Source organism: Mus pahari, chromosome 18 (assembly GCF_900095145.1).
Source record: "Mus pahari chromosome 18, PAHARI_EIJ_v1.1, whole genome shotgun sequence".
NCBI classification, from domain to species: domain Eukaryota; kingdom Metazoa; phylum Chordata; class Mammalia; order Rodentia; family Muridae; genus Mus; species Mus pahari.
In genome coordinates this window covers 46,238,376-46,256,331 of record NC_034607.1, presented here as the reverse complement: position 1 = coordinate 46,256,331, position 17,956 = coordinate 46,238,376, and the positions used below count along the sequence as shown (strand labels likewise).

The window sequence follows — 17,956 nt, the reverse complement described above, 5'->3', positions numbered from 1 at the left end:
CCTCCAGTTCAGATCATCCCTGTTTGGCATAGTGGTGCCCCAAGTGTTAAAGAATGAATTCATTCTTTCCCTGTCTTCTGCTATGTGGGAGCCTAGAAGCCCCTAGAAGCCTAGGCAGGAGTTCAACTGCTGCTGTCTATTCTCAACTGGTTTTCCTCATGAAAATTTCTCAACCAAGTCATTAGGCTATAGTTAAAGCCTTCACCTCACATTTTGCCTCTCACTTACAACTGATCTCTCCAAAGCCCAACATGTCATACTTTTAGGTGCCCACATGCAACTGTTGGGAGTTTACCTGGAAATGGGAAAGCTTTGATGTCACCACCAGCCCCAAGGACCACAGAAATCTTCACCAGTTGAGTTCCCATTTCTGAAACAAATGCCAAAATCGCCCTGTCTAGTTTCCACAAACTCAGCTCAGACCTTTTTTTAACTGCTCTTCTTATAAAATGTACCTTCCCTTTGTTTCCAGTACAAATGTCTACATTTCTGAATATTAATTACTAAGTAATTAGTGGCTAACTGTTTTAAAAATACATAATTCTACTGTAGCAATGATTCCAAGCTCATTTTCACCTTTTAAAAGACAATTTTAGCTGACTTTTATAATCCTCAACATACTATGTGTATACCTGGACTCTTCCAAAGGTGTAAATAAGTACGGAAAATCCCTGCAGAATCTAGGAGAGAGAGACAGTGTTTTCTTTTTATTTCCTTTCTTTGTAAAACACACAAATGGCTTTTGAACACCCTACATCATTTTGGCAGGCTGCAGGGAACAGCTAAGCAGATACTACAGGGCAGGCAGGGACTCTTTGGGAAGGGTACAATGGCTGCCAATATATTCTGACACATAGTTACCCAGGAATTTGACAGAAATGGAAATGGACAAAACCAGAATGGACTTGTTACTAACCTTCCTTCAAGTGACAGCAGAAAAGAAAACCGAAAGCTGGGTAGGTCAGTAAGTACGGTTTTGCAACAGATAACCCTGAAAACACTGGGGTGGGACAGGGAGGACTCATCAAGTGCCCAGAGTCTCTGACAGAGAAAGACCTGGCTCCCAAAGACTACCTTCCTTGAAGGAGGTAGGGCACTGAGCTGAAGAGGATCAGAAGAGGTGGAGAAGTGTTTGTCCTATAGTGAAAAAACATCAGTCACGCACAGCGTTCCCAGCCTGACGAGTAAGCACCCTGTTAATACACGCTGTGGACTGTCACTTGTGGCTATGCTACTCTTTCATTGAACGATGGGCTACAGATGGGCAGGAGCTAATTCTTCTACTTGTTTTGTGCTGGGCAGAACCTAGAACACTAAGACACTTAACAATCCGAGTCAGTAGTCTAAATCTCTCATCCTCTTACAGCATCCCCTCTTGGATTGGAAATTTGCAAAAAGAAACTAAATGAGATGTGATAGAACTATAAAGTGGTAGAAGGAAGATTGGGCTTGGGGTGGGTGTTATGACGTAGAGGAAATTAATATAAAAGAACCAGCTGTTTTTTAGAATTCTGCTTTCTGTTCCACAGGGAGGCATATACAAAAACTGTGAGAAGACACCAAACAAAAAAGGGCTCACTGACAATGGCATATACAGGCTCAGAAGTATTCCTGCCCGTGTATGAATGAAAGAGAAGTGATGCCATTGCTGGAGTATGACAGCTGGACTAGAAATAATCATATAAATTGCAAAGCACTAAAAAGGAAGCGAAAGGGTGAAAAAATATAATCAGCATTCAGAGGCCATATTCTTTATCTTCTACTGCCCACAAAATCAATGCTGAAAACTGGAGGCTCCGTCTCTGCCCTCTAGCTCACCTGTTTGACACAGTCTCTCCCCACTGTCCTGCACAACTCAGAGTACTCACTCACCCAAGAATGAGAGTTAGACAGAAAGATACAAAAGCATTTGCCTCCGCTTTGATGTCAGTCTGGGTTTAAGACTTTGACAGTGTCCATATATATACTCTTCTGGGGAATAATTTATCTTTTACCTTTCTCTAAGGGAGGAGGGGTGGGGATTCAAGCATTGGCCTTTACTATCAGGTCTGCCCCTAGCATCTAAGAATCACATTTAAAATGTGTAAATTCATTTAACATTCTCAGACTGTAAGTTAGGAGACTTTACTCTGACCAGCGCTTTCAGGGATCTATGACCTGGTATCTACCCAGGGCAAATGTGCCTGAGATAGAAACAATAAAAGGGTTACCCTTTTCCTCAAATATCGTGGGCACTTTTTCAGAATATATTTTATGATGCCAACTTGACTCTGCCTTTTGAATCCTTGTGGGCATGAGCATTCGGCCCTCCCAGCTCAGAGGGAAGAGAACCCTTTCTCGGGTTTTCTGCTGCATCTGGCTCCATGCCTAGCTTCATCCCGAAGCAGCACTCTGGGTGTGTGGGGCCACCAGCCAAACAAGCCCCTATGGAACAAAAAGCGTGTCAGTGTAGAGAGGACCAAACCTCAGAGGACTACAGGGGAGGGAAGCAGCAAGCCCCAAGCATGACACAGGTGGCTTTCCTGGGAGGCCAGGCTCCAGAGTGATTCCAGTACCCAGGGTTAGCTACTTAAGGTCACCGGGCTTTCTGCCAACTGACTTCCTGACACAAAATGGTTTGACATTTTTGTACCTGTACTTCATCTTTTACAATAATCTAGATTTAAGTCTTTAATAATCTCCATATAGATTCTTCTAGAAGGAATAGTTTATCTCTCATCCTATGCATTCCTGGGTTCGGAGTGCAAGTTCCGAATGACATGCCGGGACCATGTCATTCACGATCCTATATGCATGTCTGGAATTGTGCACACATACAAGAATGGTGTATTCACATCTGAGTTAGGAACACAGGCCCTTCTCTCTGTAAAGCCATACACGAGTGTGGTCCTTAATAGACTTTCCATTGTCTTCAGATGAAAATGCCGGAAGAGGCTATTTAACTTGCTTCTTTAGCCCTTGCCACTCCCCAAAGTCTCCCTAAGCACAAAGCTGTAATGAACCACCACCACCCCACCCCCTGCAGGGTGCTGACTGTTGTAGAATGAAACCCCCTGCAGGGTGCTGACTGTTCTAGATGGTGCTGACTGTTGTAGACCAGATCTTGGAAGCCAGGAGAACCTGTCTCAGTGGCTCCACCTTCACCTCCACTCAGGAAATACTTCACACTCCAAATACAAAGGACAGGGCCATTACTGTTGATAGTGATGTGACTAATGAAGACTGAGCTAAAAAAGGACTAAGAATCCACTGACCTCTTCACTAAGAAACATGTCCAACATTGCCGGAGGACGGGCGGCAACTAACCAGCATGAGTCTGGAGAGCTACAGCAAGTCATCTGCATTAACCAAGGTCTGTGGGGGCAGGGAGCTAGAGAAAGGTTAAAACCTGGTCTTCTATGATATTTAAAATTATAGGGTCAACAGCACATTCGTTTCTTGTTTTGGGCAATATAGCTAAGTGACTGTTCAGACTGAGCTACAAAAAAGTCAAAGTATAAATAAAGCAGATATACATACTACGAAAGACTCTCATTTCTTGAGCAATCCCCCACCCAGGGTGGGAGTGTTTTTCAGAAAGCCCCGCTAGAGTCATCTAGCTTCTACTTCAGACAACCCGCTCACTCTGCCCTGAGCTCCCCAGTCCAGGCAGGTGCATCTTCAGGGTGTTCCTCCTCGTCCTCCCACTCTGGCTAGTGCTGCCCTGGGTCTAAAGGGGCGGATCTCTCCCTGTGCCTTGCACAGCTGACGGGGCTTTCTTTTTTAACATCTCTTTGATAATCAGGAATTGGTAAAGGAACCAATGGTAGATCTGTTGCCGATTATTTCCCAACAGCTAGTAATCAGACATTATAAATGGTAGTAGGTGACAAACAATTGCTTCTTTGGGGACTCTCATGACTTAAAAATTATCTAACAGACTCAAGCAGTGTGTGTCCTTAGGAGTTTGGAGTTCTTCAAAGGATTTAGAACTTAAATCCCAAGTTCAGACTGGCAAGTTGTCTACTTCTTCCTGGTCAAGTCATTAGCAGTTATAGACCAGGAAAAAAAACTATATCCATAATCCTAGAGAGGGATAAAACAGTTCTTAAGCCTCAACCCCTATATAACGTGGCTTGAGGGTCCAGCAACAGTCATGCATGCATTAGGTTGCCTAGCCAAACTGGAAGGAGACTGTAGGGCTGTGGTTAACTGTATGGAAGGAGACTGTAGGGCTGTGGTTAACTGTAGAACCGATGTTCTTCTTTCCTCTTCCTCCTCCTTCTAGTAACAACAGGCAAGGACCAAGAATCAGATACCCACTAATCTCAACATCACCCTCCCACTGCAGGAGAATTAGATAAATCATTAAAAAAAAAAAAAGGAAAGAAAAGAAAGAAAGCCAGCTGCAGGCTTTCCCCCACTTCCTCTATCAAGACCAGTATCTAAATCAACCAGTAACTCTACCTTCAGGGAGAAAGTGACTTCCCAGTGAGTTTCCAAAGGCAACAATAGCACCTTCATTTAGTTTTTCTAATATTTAAAAAATAAACTTGAGGTTGAAAACTGACTTAAAATGATGTCTAATAAGAGGAAGTAAACAGCAGATCTCCTGAGGGAGAGGAAGGCAGATCGCAGGACCAGTGACAGTGGAGACAGCAGCCACCTAGGCAGGCAAAGGTTGGACTGCTGAATCACATGGGGGTCACATCTCCCTTACTGGGGCCTGGTTCTACCTCCCAATCTGCAACATGACACTAGCCAAAATGCCTGCAATAATAATGCTTCATGCAACAATAAGACTTAGAAAGAATACGGAAGGAACATCTTTTGTTTCCTATCTAATATGAACACTCTGAAAATCTTCAATAGGATCTGAGCAAAACCCATTCGTTCTGGGAAAGCCCTTACAGAGTTATCAATACCCATTTTTAAGAACGTGGATAATGAGGCCCATGAGGGCAGAAGTGCCTCAATGCCTGCAGAACACTTGCCACAGGTGGAAGATGCCCCTCCCAGGGGGGATCATGCCCCTCTCAACCCATTTGCCAGGGTAAGCCCTCTGTTCACTCCTCTCAAAGTAACATTAAGAATGAGGAGGAAGGAGTTTAAGAAATGAAAGGGGAGCTGAGTTTGCTTATGTTCAGAAATTGAATACAAACACTAAATTTAAAACAGTTGTGTATGACAGGCTACTTAGTAATCACTGTTAAAACCTCAGGGTTCTGTCCGAGGGAAATGAGTTATAACATTGTTTTATCTAAGGGCTACTCACTTCTTTTTAAAGAGCTTGCGGAATGAGCTGCGAAAGCCCCCTTTCTGGTCTTGCCTGGGATTTTGATCGCTGAAAGAAGTCTGTTCACTCTCTCTTTCTTCCTTTGGACAGAATCGGGTGGCATCCTCTAGGTGCATCTCCTGAAAACACAAAAAAAAGGAGTGTTTTTTAACTCTTTTCCATAAAAATCTGCCCTGGCTATGGGATGGTCCTTCAGCTTTGCCACCTGCCTCTCCTCCTCCCAAGACTACCTGTGGGAGGAGAGAGCTGGCCCCACAAGTTGCCCTCTGTCCTCCTTTGCTTTCTATTGCTGTGACAAATAAAGGCCGTGGCCCAAAAGCAACTTGGGAAAGATTGCACTTCCAAGTCACAGTCAAGCAGTGAGGGAAGGCAGGGCTGGGACTCAGGGCAGAGCCATGGAGAAACACTACTCACTGGTCTCCTCTCCTAGGCTCCAACTGACTGACAACACCTGCCAGGACAGCACCCCTCCCACACACACACCCTGGGTCCTGGGACTGGGTCCTCTATCCATTAGTAATCAGGAAAATGCCCCTCCCAGCCTGCCTACAGCCACCTGATGGAGGCATGTTCTCAGTCTAAGTTTTTCTTCCCAGATAACTCTAGTTATTAATTATACTAACAAAGAAAATCTCAAAAAAGCTCAGCGGAGACTTTGTCATGAAGAGCATTTTGAAGAAGCATAGCAAGCTTAGAAAAGAAAAATATATAATATATGGTATTAAAGGGGCACCAGGAAGTGAAATGGAGCTGAATCCTGTGTTCACGGATATTAAATTGAATTAAGGGAGTAGTGACCTGGGCAAGATCCCACCCAGCTAAGTTTAGATCCAGGCATGGCAGTACAAGTCTTTAACCCCAGGAGGAAAAGACAAGCAGATCTCTGAGTTCAAGGCCAGCCTAGAACAGAGAAAGTTATAGGTGAAGAAAAAGTTAAATCCAGGCTTGGTAGACCTTTAATCCCAGTGCTTAGGAGACATGCATGTAAATCTCTTGAGTTCAAAGTCAGCTACAGAGCAAGTTCCAGGACAGCCAAACTTAGGCAGTGAAGGAGTTGGAAACAGAAAGCTGGTGATAATGTAATACAACACAGGGCCATGTTCCAGCCCCAGCAAGCAGCAGAACTTGGCAGCTTTGGTCACATGGCTCTGGCTTTAGAGTCCAAAATAGAAGAGACTACTGGGACAATTGATGCTGGTTAGCTGGAGCTAAGAAATTAGTGTTCATTAAGAAGAGACCAGCATCACTGAGGTGAAATCTTGTGGGAAATGTTTTCTGAGAGCACAAAGAAGCTGTGTTCCACAGATAGTCAAGGCTGTACCTCATGCTGCAGCTGTACTTGGTAATGTGTAAGAGTCACCCAGGTGGTAATGGTTTTGAAGGCATGAAGGTGTCATGAAGAACAGCTGAGGCTTGGCTTGTGAGAGGTCATGGAAGGCCATTGGAGAAGGTGCAGCCTCGGTTTTAGTTGATGGCCCAGGACTAAAGGGGTCATGCAAAGAAGTTGAAGTTTGGCACCATGAAGAGAGCCTATGAGAGGCTATTGGTAAAGCCTAGTTGCAGCAGAAGACCCCGGTGTATTGGAGATGCCAGTACCATGGGATGATCACCAAGAACAGCAGCGGCAGTGGAGTGGATCAACCTAAGCTTAGAGTGCTACAGAGGGCAGAGCTGGAGAAGTGACAGCAGCCCTTTGGAGGAGCCCAGAAGATCATGTGTGGATCCCAGACACTGAAACAAGAAGCTGTAACATTCAATCTGCCTTGGAGACCCCAAGATGTTCAAGATGCCAGAGCCGTGGGCTATCTGCTGAGAAAAGCTGCTAACAGGGAGTGGAACCAGCCCAGGAGAAAGAAGTTTGTTGTCGTTAACAAAGATGAAAAAGGAGTTGGAGATCTGAAGACTGCCTTGAAATCACACATGGAGATGCAGAATTTGAAGTTTGCCCATCTGGTTTCCTGTCTTGCTTTGGGGATTACAGTTAAGTGATCGGATGAATGTCAGAAGAGACTTTGGACTTTTAACGTTGTTGAGATGGCTATAGACTATGGGGACTTTGGAAGTGGGACTAAATGTATTTTTCATTATGCAATTTTTAGGTATGGCCCCCATGGACTCTTACATTTCAACAAGCCTGTGGGGGCCAGGAAGTGGAATGTGATGGTTTGTATATGCTCAGCCCAGGGAATGGCACTATTAGAAGGTGTGGACCTGTTGGAGTAGGTGGGTCACTGTGGGTGTGGTATAAGACCTTCATCCTAGCTGCCTGGAAGCCAGTTTTCGGCTAGCAGCCTTCAGATAAAGATGTAGAACTCTCAGGTCCTCCGGTGCCATGCCTGCCTGGAAGCTGCCATGCTCTTGATGGTAATGGACTGAACCTCTGAACCTGTAAGCCAGCCCCAATTAAATATTATCCTTACAGGAGCTGCCACAGTCATGGTGTCTCTTCACAGCAGTAAAACCCTAACTAAGGCAGCCTAAGGCAAGACGGAAAACGCATCACCAGTGCCCTGCCAGTCCAGCTGGGTAGCTGAGTGCTTATGAGGAGCTAAGCACTGGCAGAAAAGCTTTCTAGGAAACATCTAGATCTGACTTTGAGACCTTTATTTGGGGTTGTAGCAGCCGACCTAAAAAGGCTCTGAGATGCCACTAAGATTCCTAACTAAACAATGGAGACCAGTGTCCTAGTGGTTTAGTGTAATGTTTCTCCAAGTACCCTAGGTACTCCAAGTACTTCTGGTACCCTAGGACCATCTACACTTGCTTTTACCTATGAATTCTTAAGCCCCATTCTGGAGTCTCTAGAGTGGATGTCTCTGGTGTATACATAATTTTTACGCATACTTAGATACGAAAGCCAGGGGTTTCAGACTGGCTTCTGCTGGATCCACTTCCTGTCTATATCAAATGGCTATGAATCCTAAACAGTAGTTTCTAATTCAGTAGTACAGAATCTGGATTTATAAAATTATAAAATATTAGATTCATGCATCCACTACCGCCACCAGGACCACCTGGTGGGAGGTCTCTACAGGAAGAAGGCCAAGCTACTCTGCTGACCAGAACACTGCTGGAGACAGGACATCCCATACTCAGAATTTTGGAGAGAACTTTGGAGAATGCAGGGGCTTGATTTTGCCTCCTATCAACTCTGGACCTCCATTAAAGTGATCTTTAACTCAACACGAAATCCTTCATTCAGGAAAACCATAAATGGTTTAAGGAAAATCTGTCTGTGAAACTATGGTCTTGGTATCGTTCATCAGCATAGCACTTCATACTTTACAAACTATGCTCTCAAACTATCTTACTTGGCTGGATCTTCATAACCCTGTGAGGTAGATATGATCTATACTTCTTAAAAGTTATGATCACAAATTTATTATTTGGGATGAAGGGATGGGTTCACACACGCTAGGGCACATGTGGAGATCAGAGGACAACTCGCAAGATTCAGTTCTCCTTCCACATGTACGTTCTGGGGGTCAAATGTTCTCAAGCATGGTGGCAAGTGCCTTTATCTGTGAGCCATCACTAGCCCAATTTTACGAGCTTTTGACTGCATGTGTATGAGTTGAAGCTTTGAGGACGTCAGAGACAATCCTGGAGGGCTTGGTTCTCTCCTGTCATTTGTGGGGCACAGGCCAAAGTCAGGTCTTCTGGTTAGTACCTCTATCTGATTTAGCCTTATCTTATTTTCTATATACACTTACTCTGTTATGCATATTAGTGTTCTGCCATGTGTGTCTGGTACCATGCACGTATCTAATGCTGGAGGAGACCTAAAAGGCATGCCAGATTCCCTGGAACTGGAGTTATAGACACTTGGGAACTTCCATGTGGGTGCTGGGAATGGAACCTGGGTCCTCTGGAAGAGCAACAAGTCCTCTTCAACACTGAGCCATCCTCCTAGCCCCCTAAGTACCTTATCTGCATAGATAAGAAAACTGCAAGCACAGAGATGTCATTCAAATTGTATAAAAGCAGGCAGCTGCTTGGCCGCAGAGCCTGGGTTAGAAAGGAGAGTTCCTACTGTCCAATCAGATGCCCCCTGCAGGAAAACATCCCCTCTTCTCTCTTGACTCTCAATAAAGACACTGAAAACTGGCTTTATGGGGCTTTCCCGGCCACAGGCGGGGGCATGAAGAGTAGATTTGAAGAAGACAGATGGTTTTGCTCAGGACACAGTTTTACAGATTTATCTTTTGCAGCTGAAGCTCCAATCAACCATATCCCCACCTTAAACACAGATACACTCAAACATGTATGTGTTACATACATATACACAAACATGTATGTCCACACACAGCTCCTTCTCCCCTGAACTCTGCATGACTCTTCCTTGGTGTCTCTTCTTGATCTGACCTGTGTTTCCCCATGTTAGGGAGTGCTGGAATATTGTTATTGATTAGAGGTATGTCCAGCAAATAGCCACAAATATATTTATTGTTTGCTTCTCAGATACAATATTTGTTATTTCTGTGGTTTTTTTTCCTGGTAATTGTTACAATTTTCAAAATTTTCACATGAGCTAGGGCAAAAAAACTCACATATTTTATGAACATGTAAAATAAAAGCATTCTTTATAGCTGAGTACACTACTTGAAAGATTTTGGTGTATGCTTCTGCCTATCCCTGGTGAACAGATATTTTTAATTCCCTTCTACTTCCCTCTTAATGAACTTTCAAGATTATCTAAGATGGATTTGTCTCAGAAATTTTGCCCGATAGAATTTCTACAGTTTGGAGATAAGAAATCAGAGTCAGAAGGGGAAAAAAAAAAAAAAAAAAACTCAGAATCTTGAAGAATGTCACTAGACCACAATACTGGGTGTTCTTTCCCTCTGCTGGTTTACCTCCTAGAACTCAAGTGGGCAGCAAACTCCAAGGCATGCCATGACCCATTCCCTTCTTTCCACCTTTCATTAGGCCAAAGGAAAAGCATCCCCAGTTGTTCTATGCCCAAGCGTCCTTTCTTTAAAGTGCGACTTCCACCCTGCCCCCAACAGCTTCTACGCACTTTTTAAAATCTAATTCAGCTACTCGGTGTACTTAGAGGGCATTCTGTAACCTCATCAACCCAAGAGGGTTTGAGCTATCCATCCTGTTAGCCCCCAGAACGTCGTAATTCTGAGTGCTAAGTCTTGTGGGGCATTCTGCACTGACTTCTGAAGCTCTGGCAATCAGCACAGAGGGTCTGGTACACAAACACTGTGTTCGCTGAAAATTAAATGTGTCTGTAACCATCAATCTAACCCACTCTCTTCATGATGAGTGTGGCACGAAAGGGTGGTGGCATAGCTATATGCTATCTGGTCAATATGCTTAGTCACTTGTTTCTGTCACATTGAAAACTTGTGTGTCTGCCCATGAACTTGCCTCTTCGTGGTTAGAATTGGAACATACGTTTAAATATCCCAAGGCTTGAAGACACCAAGGTCAGATATCAAAATGCTTCAACATTCACTGAAGCTAGAGGCGCATTTGGGTCAAGGCAGTCTTTTCTAAGAAAGCAAGGGAAAATGAATTTGCTTTGCAACAAACTTCGAAGTCTACACTGGGACAGGGTAACCTGTGTCCTCCCTAGATACTGGGAGCGGCTAGCACACCGTGCTCGCTCGGGTTTTGTACGTGTAAGCCAGGAAGTGCACCGGGCAGGCCAGCAGCCCGTAGGAAGGAACAATTCGTTCACTCCTTGATTCAGACTCTTTGTGTGCGGCTGGGTCCCTGCTCGCCCTCTCTGCCTTCGTGCTCTCGGTGTGGTAGCCGCCCTGCCACTCGCCTTCGAAGGCCACCAGGGCCACAGCCTGTAACCACGCGTGTGCTGGCTCCGCCTCTGCCCGCCCCCTCCCCGCCCAGGGAACCGGGGCTGGCCCTGAGATCTAGGCCCCCGGGGCGCCGAGGCGGGCGTCGGCTGGGTTTTACTTTACCCTCCTTACTTCCAAATAGGTCTGTTTTTCGCTTTGGGACCTCTGTTGGGGGAAGAAGGTCCGCGGCGCCCCGCGGGAGGCGGCGGCGGCGGCGGCGGGGCCGTGCGGGGCGGGAGCGCGCTCGACCTTGAGCGGCGCGCGGCCGCCGCTGCTGCTGCGCGTGCTGTAGAGGCGCGGGGCCACGCCCTCGGCGGGCGGCGTGCGCGGGAACTCCTTGAGCGAGCGGCTCAGAGGCTTGGCCTTGCCGTGCGCCTGCGCCTGCGCCTGCGCGGCCTCCAGCTTGTAGGCGCCGCTGCTGCTCGCCGGCGACGTGGCGCTCTTGGGCAGCGGCTGCAGCGCGTGCTCCGGCCTCTCGGCCTCCATGGCGAAGCTGACGGGCCGCAGGAAGCAGATGTCCAGGCTGGACTCGGAGGAGGCTGGCGAGCAGTTGTCGAAGAGCGCCGGCGCCTGGAAGGGCTCCTCGTCGTAGGGCGCGGGCAGCGCGAAGAGCTCTCCGCCGTACTCGAACTCCTCGTAGCCGGCGGGCACGAAGCCGCGCGCGTCGGGCAGGAGCTCGGGCGGGCCGCGCAGCGAGCGCTCCACGTTGCCTAGCGGCTCGGCGGAGGACGGCTCGAAGTCCATCTCCGGGATGGCCTGCAGAGGCCCCGCGAGCGCCTTCACGTCCTGCTCGGCCGCGCAGAACTGAGCCGGCGCCAGCAGGCTCTCGGGCCGCTCGTGCTTCCTGCCCTCCAGCTCCCAGTCCCCAGGCTTCCCGGGCTGCATGCTCTCCATGAGGCTCTGCTGCTGCTGGCCTTTCTTTGCCGGGGCCATCAGATGTCTTTAAAGGGGAAACAGTACAAGAGAGACAAAAAAAATAGTGCTGAGCTCTGTCGAGCAATTGGCCAGAGGCCGGCTTCTCTCCTCAACTCCCAGGCACCTAAAAAGCTCCACAAAGTGACTAGAGGGCTTTCTCAAGAATCCCTAGGGACTGGAGAGATGGTTCGGGGGTTAAGAGCACGTGACTGCTCTCCCAGAGGTCCTGAGTTCAAATCCCAGCAACCACATGGTGGCTCACAACCATCCCTAATGAGATCTGATGCCCTCTTCTGATATGTCGGAAGACAACAGTAGATAGATAGATAGATAGATAGATAGATACATACATACATACATACATACATACATACATACATACATACATACATAAATCCCTAGGCCAACCTGAAGGCCAGGAAAGTCAGCTTCCAAGCTCAGTCACTAAGACACCACATGGCAGGCAGACAAAGGCTGTCACTATCACTGGCCTGGTGGAAGCGCCGAACCTCCCTGCCACCAGGCACTGTCCCAAGGCATCTCTTTTTAATTTATCTCCCTGTCTTGCTGTAACAAAATGAACTTGATACAACTCCTAGATCTTCACACGTAAACAATTGTGTTCCTGAATAAACTGTTGAACTCTGGATGCTGATATAGAGGATAAACTCGTGTGTAAAATTTATATTTCTGTAATAAGCGTTTTTAAAGTTTTGTGGCTGTAAAGCATCTTGACTGTCGTCTCAGACGACCCACAAAACCATGTGTTTTAAAACCTATCTGACTTTGCCCATCTTTATAGTTTTGTTGTCTGGGAGCACATAACAATTTTTACACAGTTTAAAAAGTATAGGATACCCATCACTTAGGATTTTTGTTTTTGCTTACCTACTAGACAGATATCAATGAGCTACTGCACAATGACCAAAGTGGTTATTCTTACTTATATTTTAATTCTGTCAGAATTATACATGGATGCATATGTGAATACTAAAAATATTTTAAGGCACTGCAAGACAGATCTTAGACTGGAAACTTAGGACTTAAAATTTATAGATGTGAAAAACATGAACTGACTTTACATCAATACTCTTTATTTTGGAAGAGTATAATAACAGCCATACTTTGGCCGGGGTATAATGTATATCTTTCTCCCTCTATCTGTTGTACTTGAAGGAAAATAAACATTTCACACTAACTAAAGAGTTGAAGTAATACATAAAGTGAATTTCTACTTTCCACCTCTTAGTACTTTAAAAAAAAAAATGAGACAAGGACTCTATTATGTAGCCCTGGCTACCTTGGGACTCACTCTGTAGTCCAGGCTGGTCTTGAACTCAGAGATCTGCCTACCTATGTCTCCCAAGTGTGGAGATTAAAGGGGTGCACCACTGGCCAGAAGCCACCTGTCAGCACTTCCTACATCTGCCTCTTCTTTCTCTGGGATCCATCAAACATTGATGACCAACTGCTTGGCTGTTAATATGGAAACAATGGGGCAAGGGAGAAGGTGGCTGCAGAACACATTTCCAATCCAGGACAGCTTGTTTACCTATACGAATCATCTACAAGGCCAATACTGTTAATGTTTCCATAGCAACAGATACTCACGTGACAGCAGGGGTGGAACTGGAAGAGGAAGGATAGGTTTGGAGCATTTCTTCTGAGTGGACCCCACTGTCGTGGACAGCCTCCTGGCCTGCATTGGGGGAAGCATCTTGGCCAGCATTGGCACACTGGGAAGCCAGCCCTTTGTACAGCTTTGCCATAGATGACCTAAGAGAACGGAAATAGTCTCAGGTTGTACAGTGTAAGACTGGCTCTGTGAATACAGAGATTATGCAAGAAAAATAGATTTGTCGCTTAGATCAAGCTCTCTGTGAAGGGTTCGCTGTCCCCAGCCCTCTATAAGCCAGATTGCTTACATAATAGCTGGCAGTTGGCTGAAAAGAGATTGAGGATCCAGGGTGGGCCTGGGAGACACCGTCAGGAGAGCACTGGGTTAGGAGATAGCTGTCTTTCTAGTTGGAAACCTCTAGAGAAATGACAATATTCTCCAGATAGGCTGGGATGTTTAAGGAAACCTAGGTCATTAGGAAGCTGTGTCATACTTTGCTTCTATTCCCCAACGTCCAGATGGCACCTACTCTCTTTCTCTGCATACTGTGAAATCTACTCAGGCACATCCACCCCAACACTTTTATCCTTGCCACTCATTAACATCTAACTTACTCTCCACTGTCCAGCCCTAAAGACTAAGTCCCATATGACAGGTTTATGGCTATTTAGGTCATTGTATATTCACTGGGTAGAACAGTACCTAATACTCAACAGGTGTTTAATAAATGTTTATTACATTAATGTAGGAAACTATATTCAGACCATTATGTTGCAATCTTGGACCTAGAAAGTTCAGGAAACAACTTAAGAGGGGACAATGGAGTCTAAGTGCTTTTCTTGTAACGTTATTTGCACTGGGCCATAGGTGTGTCCATCCTGTGGCCAACCTCGACTCCCCATCCAACTCCCTTCACTCCACTCCAGCACTCAGCACAAGTGATGGCCTGTGCCCTCTCCTCAGGCACCTCTGTCAGGTATGGCACCGTCACAACCTTACTTTTTGAGTTTTTTCCGTTTCTGAATAAGCAAATCTTCATTGCACTGAAACAGCAGGGTATAATGAGAGATAAACACTCGGAGGCGCTGGACACACACAAGTAGTAGGTAATAGTCTGGGTGCTCCTGCTCTGTGAACTTCAGAACATTCTGGATGGAAGGGAGAAGGAAGCAGTGTTATACGATTAGGCTGAAGTTGCTATATCTCTTCTGAAGCTTTATCTCTTCTGAAGCTCCCTTTGAGCTACTGTGAGTTCTGTAGCCCTTCCATCTAAACAACTAGCTCAAACACATGCTCCACCTAGCCAATCAGCTGGAAGCTCAGCCATCACATCAAAAGAAGTCATTCTGTCCTATTTTACTTGAATGTGACGTAATGTAATTTCATCTTGAAAAGTTAGAAAGACCCAATAATTAGATGTATGAAATAACAGACATATTCTAACAATTATTATCTATCTATAAGCAACACTTACAGGAATCAGACCAATGGTAAGAATGACAGGCATGAGTAAGCCTGTGGTAGGGGTGGATGGTGGCCTCTCCTATCACATCAGCTGATGCTATGGTTTAGATGTGGTTTATCTCCCAAAGTTTCTGGAAGCTTAATCTACAGTGTAATGATTTTTTTAAAGATAGGGGACCTTTAAGAGGTGGGATCTAGTGAAATGTGATTGGGGGCTGACCATCCTCATGAAGGAATTAATGCTAGTTTAATAGAGTAGTTCTGATGACAAAAAAAAAAAAAAATAGTCACAGGAAAGTAAGTCTGGGCACCACCCCATTACTTCTTTTTCAGATGGGGTGACCAGTCATTGTTATCTTTGCTACCACTGCGTTTACCACGAGGAGGGTCACCAGAAACCAATGCTAGCACCATGCTTTGGGGCCTTCAAAAGTGTGATCCAAAATATACCTCTTCCCTTTAAAAATACCCAGCCTCAGGCATTTTATTATAGTAGTAAGCAAGGGAATAAATGATCTTATATGCTATGGTGGAATATTAACTTGATTTTGATTGTGAAAGCTAACATTTACCAACTATATTATTTATTTGTTGACCACTTGCCATTAACAGGAGCTAAGCTCTTTTATATTATCTTATTTATTTTTATCACAATCCAGATAGGTATAGAAATGAGCTCTATATAATAAGGAAGGACACTGAGACACGGAGCTCAATGATCTCCTTTAGGTCTAATAAATGGCAGAAGACTTGAATGTGAACTAGATAGTAGCAGGCCTAGTTACCTGGTGTCTTCAAACCAAGGCCTGGCCTTCAGACCGAGGTTTTTGCCTACTAGGTGGGTTGTCATGAACACAGTACTGAGACTTCTTTGGTCTTCTGTGTCCTTATCACAAATAGTAACAATAACGCCTGTTTTGTGAAACTGTTGAAAGGACCCATAAGACAACTATTGTGAGAAAGTATTTAGGACCTGAGGCTATATCCAGGGGGGGGGGGTGATCTCAAGGCTGATTCTGGCCTGTTCCAGCTGAGGTTCATCACAAGCGTTTCTAAGATTCGTCACTGAGCTGCTTAAGCTCAGTCAACCCTTAAGCCTGCACAGCTGGGTAACATAAGGAAGAGACACTTCTAGAAAGAAGTCGTTGGACCCTCACGTCCACTTCTTCTAACAGGTCTACACGCTCCATAGAAAATTGCATTAAGAATTTGTTTGTCTGCTCCTCATGGCTCTCCTGAGACATAAAGTATGAGCACTGTATGAGGGAACCCTGGACCCAAGCCAAGTTAAAGCCATCACGGTAGTAATTGAGTAGGCACATAAACAGAAATGAAGAGGCCAGAGGTGACATTCAGAGGGCTGTAGAACTGAAGAGGAGGGGTCTGAATTAGGTACTTAGATGCTACCAAGATGTTTATCAAAGAGTCTAGATCCCCCAAAGTGGAGATTGCTGCTAAGTTGGATGGAAGATAGAACATCAAAGGCAAGTACCATAAAACAAAAATTTCAGGAATAGGCTTTTTAGCTCATTCTCCATAGTGTGGTGTGGTGTGCTGTAACCATAACAACCTAAGTCATGTGAATACTTCTTAGAAATATTAATGGGTCCTTGCACATTTACAATATTTATTATTGGAAGCCAAAAGTACTAGTTCAGTGTGTAGACTGTTGGTTGGTCCAGTCAGGCTCACCTGCAGATGTATCAGATATTCGGGGATACGCTGTACTATATGGAAAAACAGGGTGTAGATATCCGACTTAATCTCTTCATCACCCTGTATTAGAGAAACATGCAGTCACTCTTCAGTGTCCGTCAGCTCTGCAGATAGAACATCAGAGATTCCACCCGCCAGAGAGCAATTGCCCACCAGAGAGTGTCACAAAGTTTTGATCTCTCACTGGAGAGGCCACATGTTCAGGGACACACCCAAAGGGACAACACTTCCCCCAATAGAGAATATTATATACATACATACATACATACATACATTATTGATCCAAGTTTCCAAACTCTATCTTCCTTCCCCAACCCTTCTACACGGAATGCTAGACAGAAGTAGGCACTCAGCAAGCTGTACTTGAATTAAATTAATGCATTAAGGTTTTCCAGCAAGTCATCTACTAATAGGCTCTAAGAGTGAATGAGAGCCCTTCAAGAGTGGGGACATCTGACCTCTATTTTCTTGTTGGCTTAAATTAACACCAGGCACATGTAGACGTATCAACCACCTAACACATTGTTGAAGTGGCCATGCTTAAATGGAACAAGATAGAGGCACTCTGCAGTCTTCTAGCTTGACAAAGGATGATTTGGATCCAGTACTGAGAGTCACATTTTCTGAGCCTGAAAACAGCACACACAGCACCTAAGCTGCGTGCTGAAGAACTCTGGGACTCCTACTGGCTTTGTCTGTAGTTTAGTGTAGTGGATCATTAAAGCACTGCAGACCACAGCAATGGCTCTGATCTCCGAATGAACTCCTTTAGCCCAGAAGAGAGCATCAGGAACATACTCAAGGCTCCTCAGCCTGGAAGACAAGCTCACAGGGCACATGCTGTCCTGGTGGATGGATGGGCAACATGATACAGATGGTGTAAGCAAAGGTCAGCATATGCATAGTGTTAACTTACCTCCTTCAGTACCACAACATGAACCAATGAGATGCATTCCGGTAAATCCCTCAGGTAGGCAACATAATAATCCAAGAAATTATTCTTTAAAACAAACATAAAAATGCATGGTGAGAACCTGGAGCCGTGAACATAAAAAAGGAGAAGAATTCAGAGAATATTTTGACAGTTTATTAACTATGTTCTTTATTTGCTTTTGGATGATTTATTCATCTTTTTTTAAATAAAGATTTATTTTTATTTTA

The 17,956-nt window shown here is 45.1% G+C and overlaps 1 protein-coding gene across 2 annotated transcripts in view; it reads right to left on the bottom strand.

Annotated features, from left to right (window-relative positions):
• Arhgef33 (Rho guanine nucleotide exchange factor 33) overlaps positions 1-17,956 on the bottom strand; it is an 82,276-nt gene that overhangs the window by 1,938 nt on the left and 62,382 nt on the right. The window contains exons 11-17 of one of the 2 annotated variants that reach the window (XM_021218498.1): positions 17,712-17,795; positions 16,772-16,855; positions 14,615-14,763; positions 13,609-13,773; positions 11,215-12,022; positions 5,255-5,394; positions 296-370 (exon numbers count right to left, since the gene is read on the bottom strand). In XM_021218498.1, coding sequence (XP_021074157.1) covers positions 319-370; positions 5,255-5,394; positions 11,215-12,022; positions 13,609-13,773; positions 14,615-14,763; positions 16,772-16,855; positions 17,712-17,795 — 1,482 coding nt within the window. In that variant the 3' untranslated portion in view covers positions 296-318. Of the gene's footprint in view, positions 1-295; positions 371-5,254; positions 5,395-11,205; positions 12,023-13,608; positions 13,774-14,614; positions 14,764-16,771; positions 16,856-17,711; positions 17,796-17,956 lie in introns of both variants that reach the window. The other variant, XM_021218497.2, reaches the window with a different exon arrangement.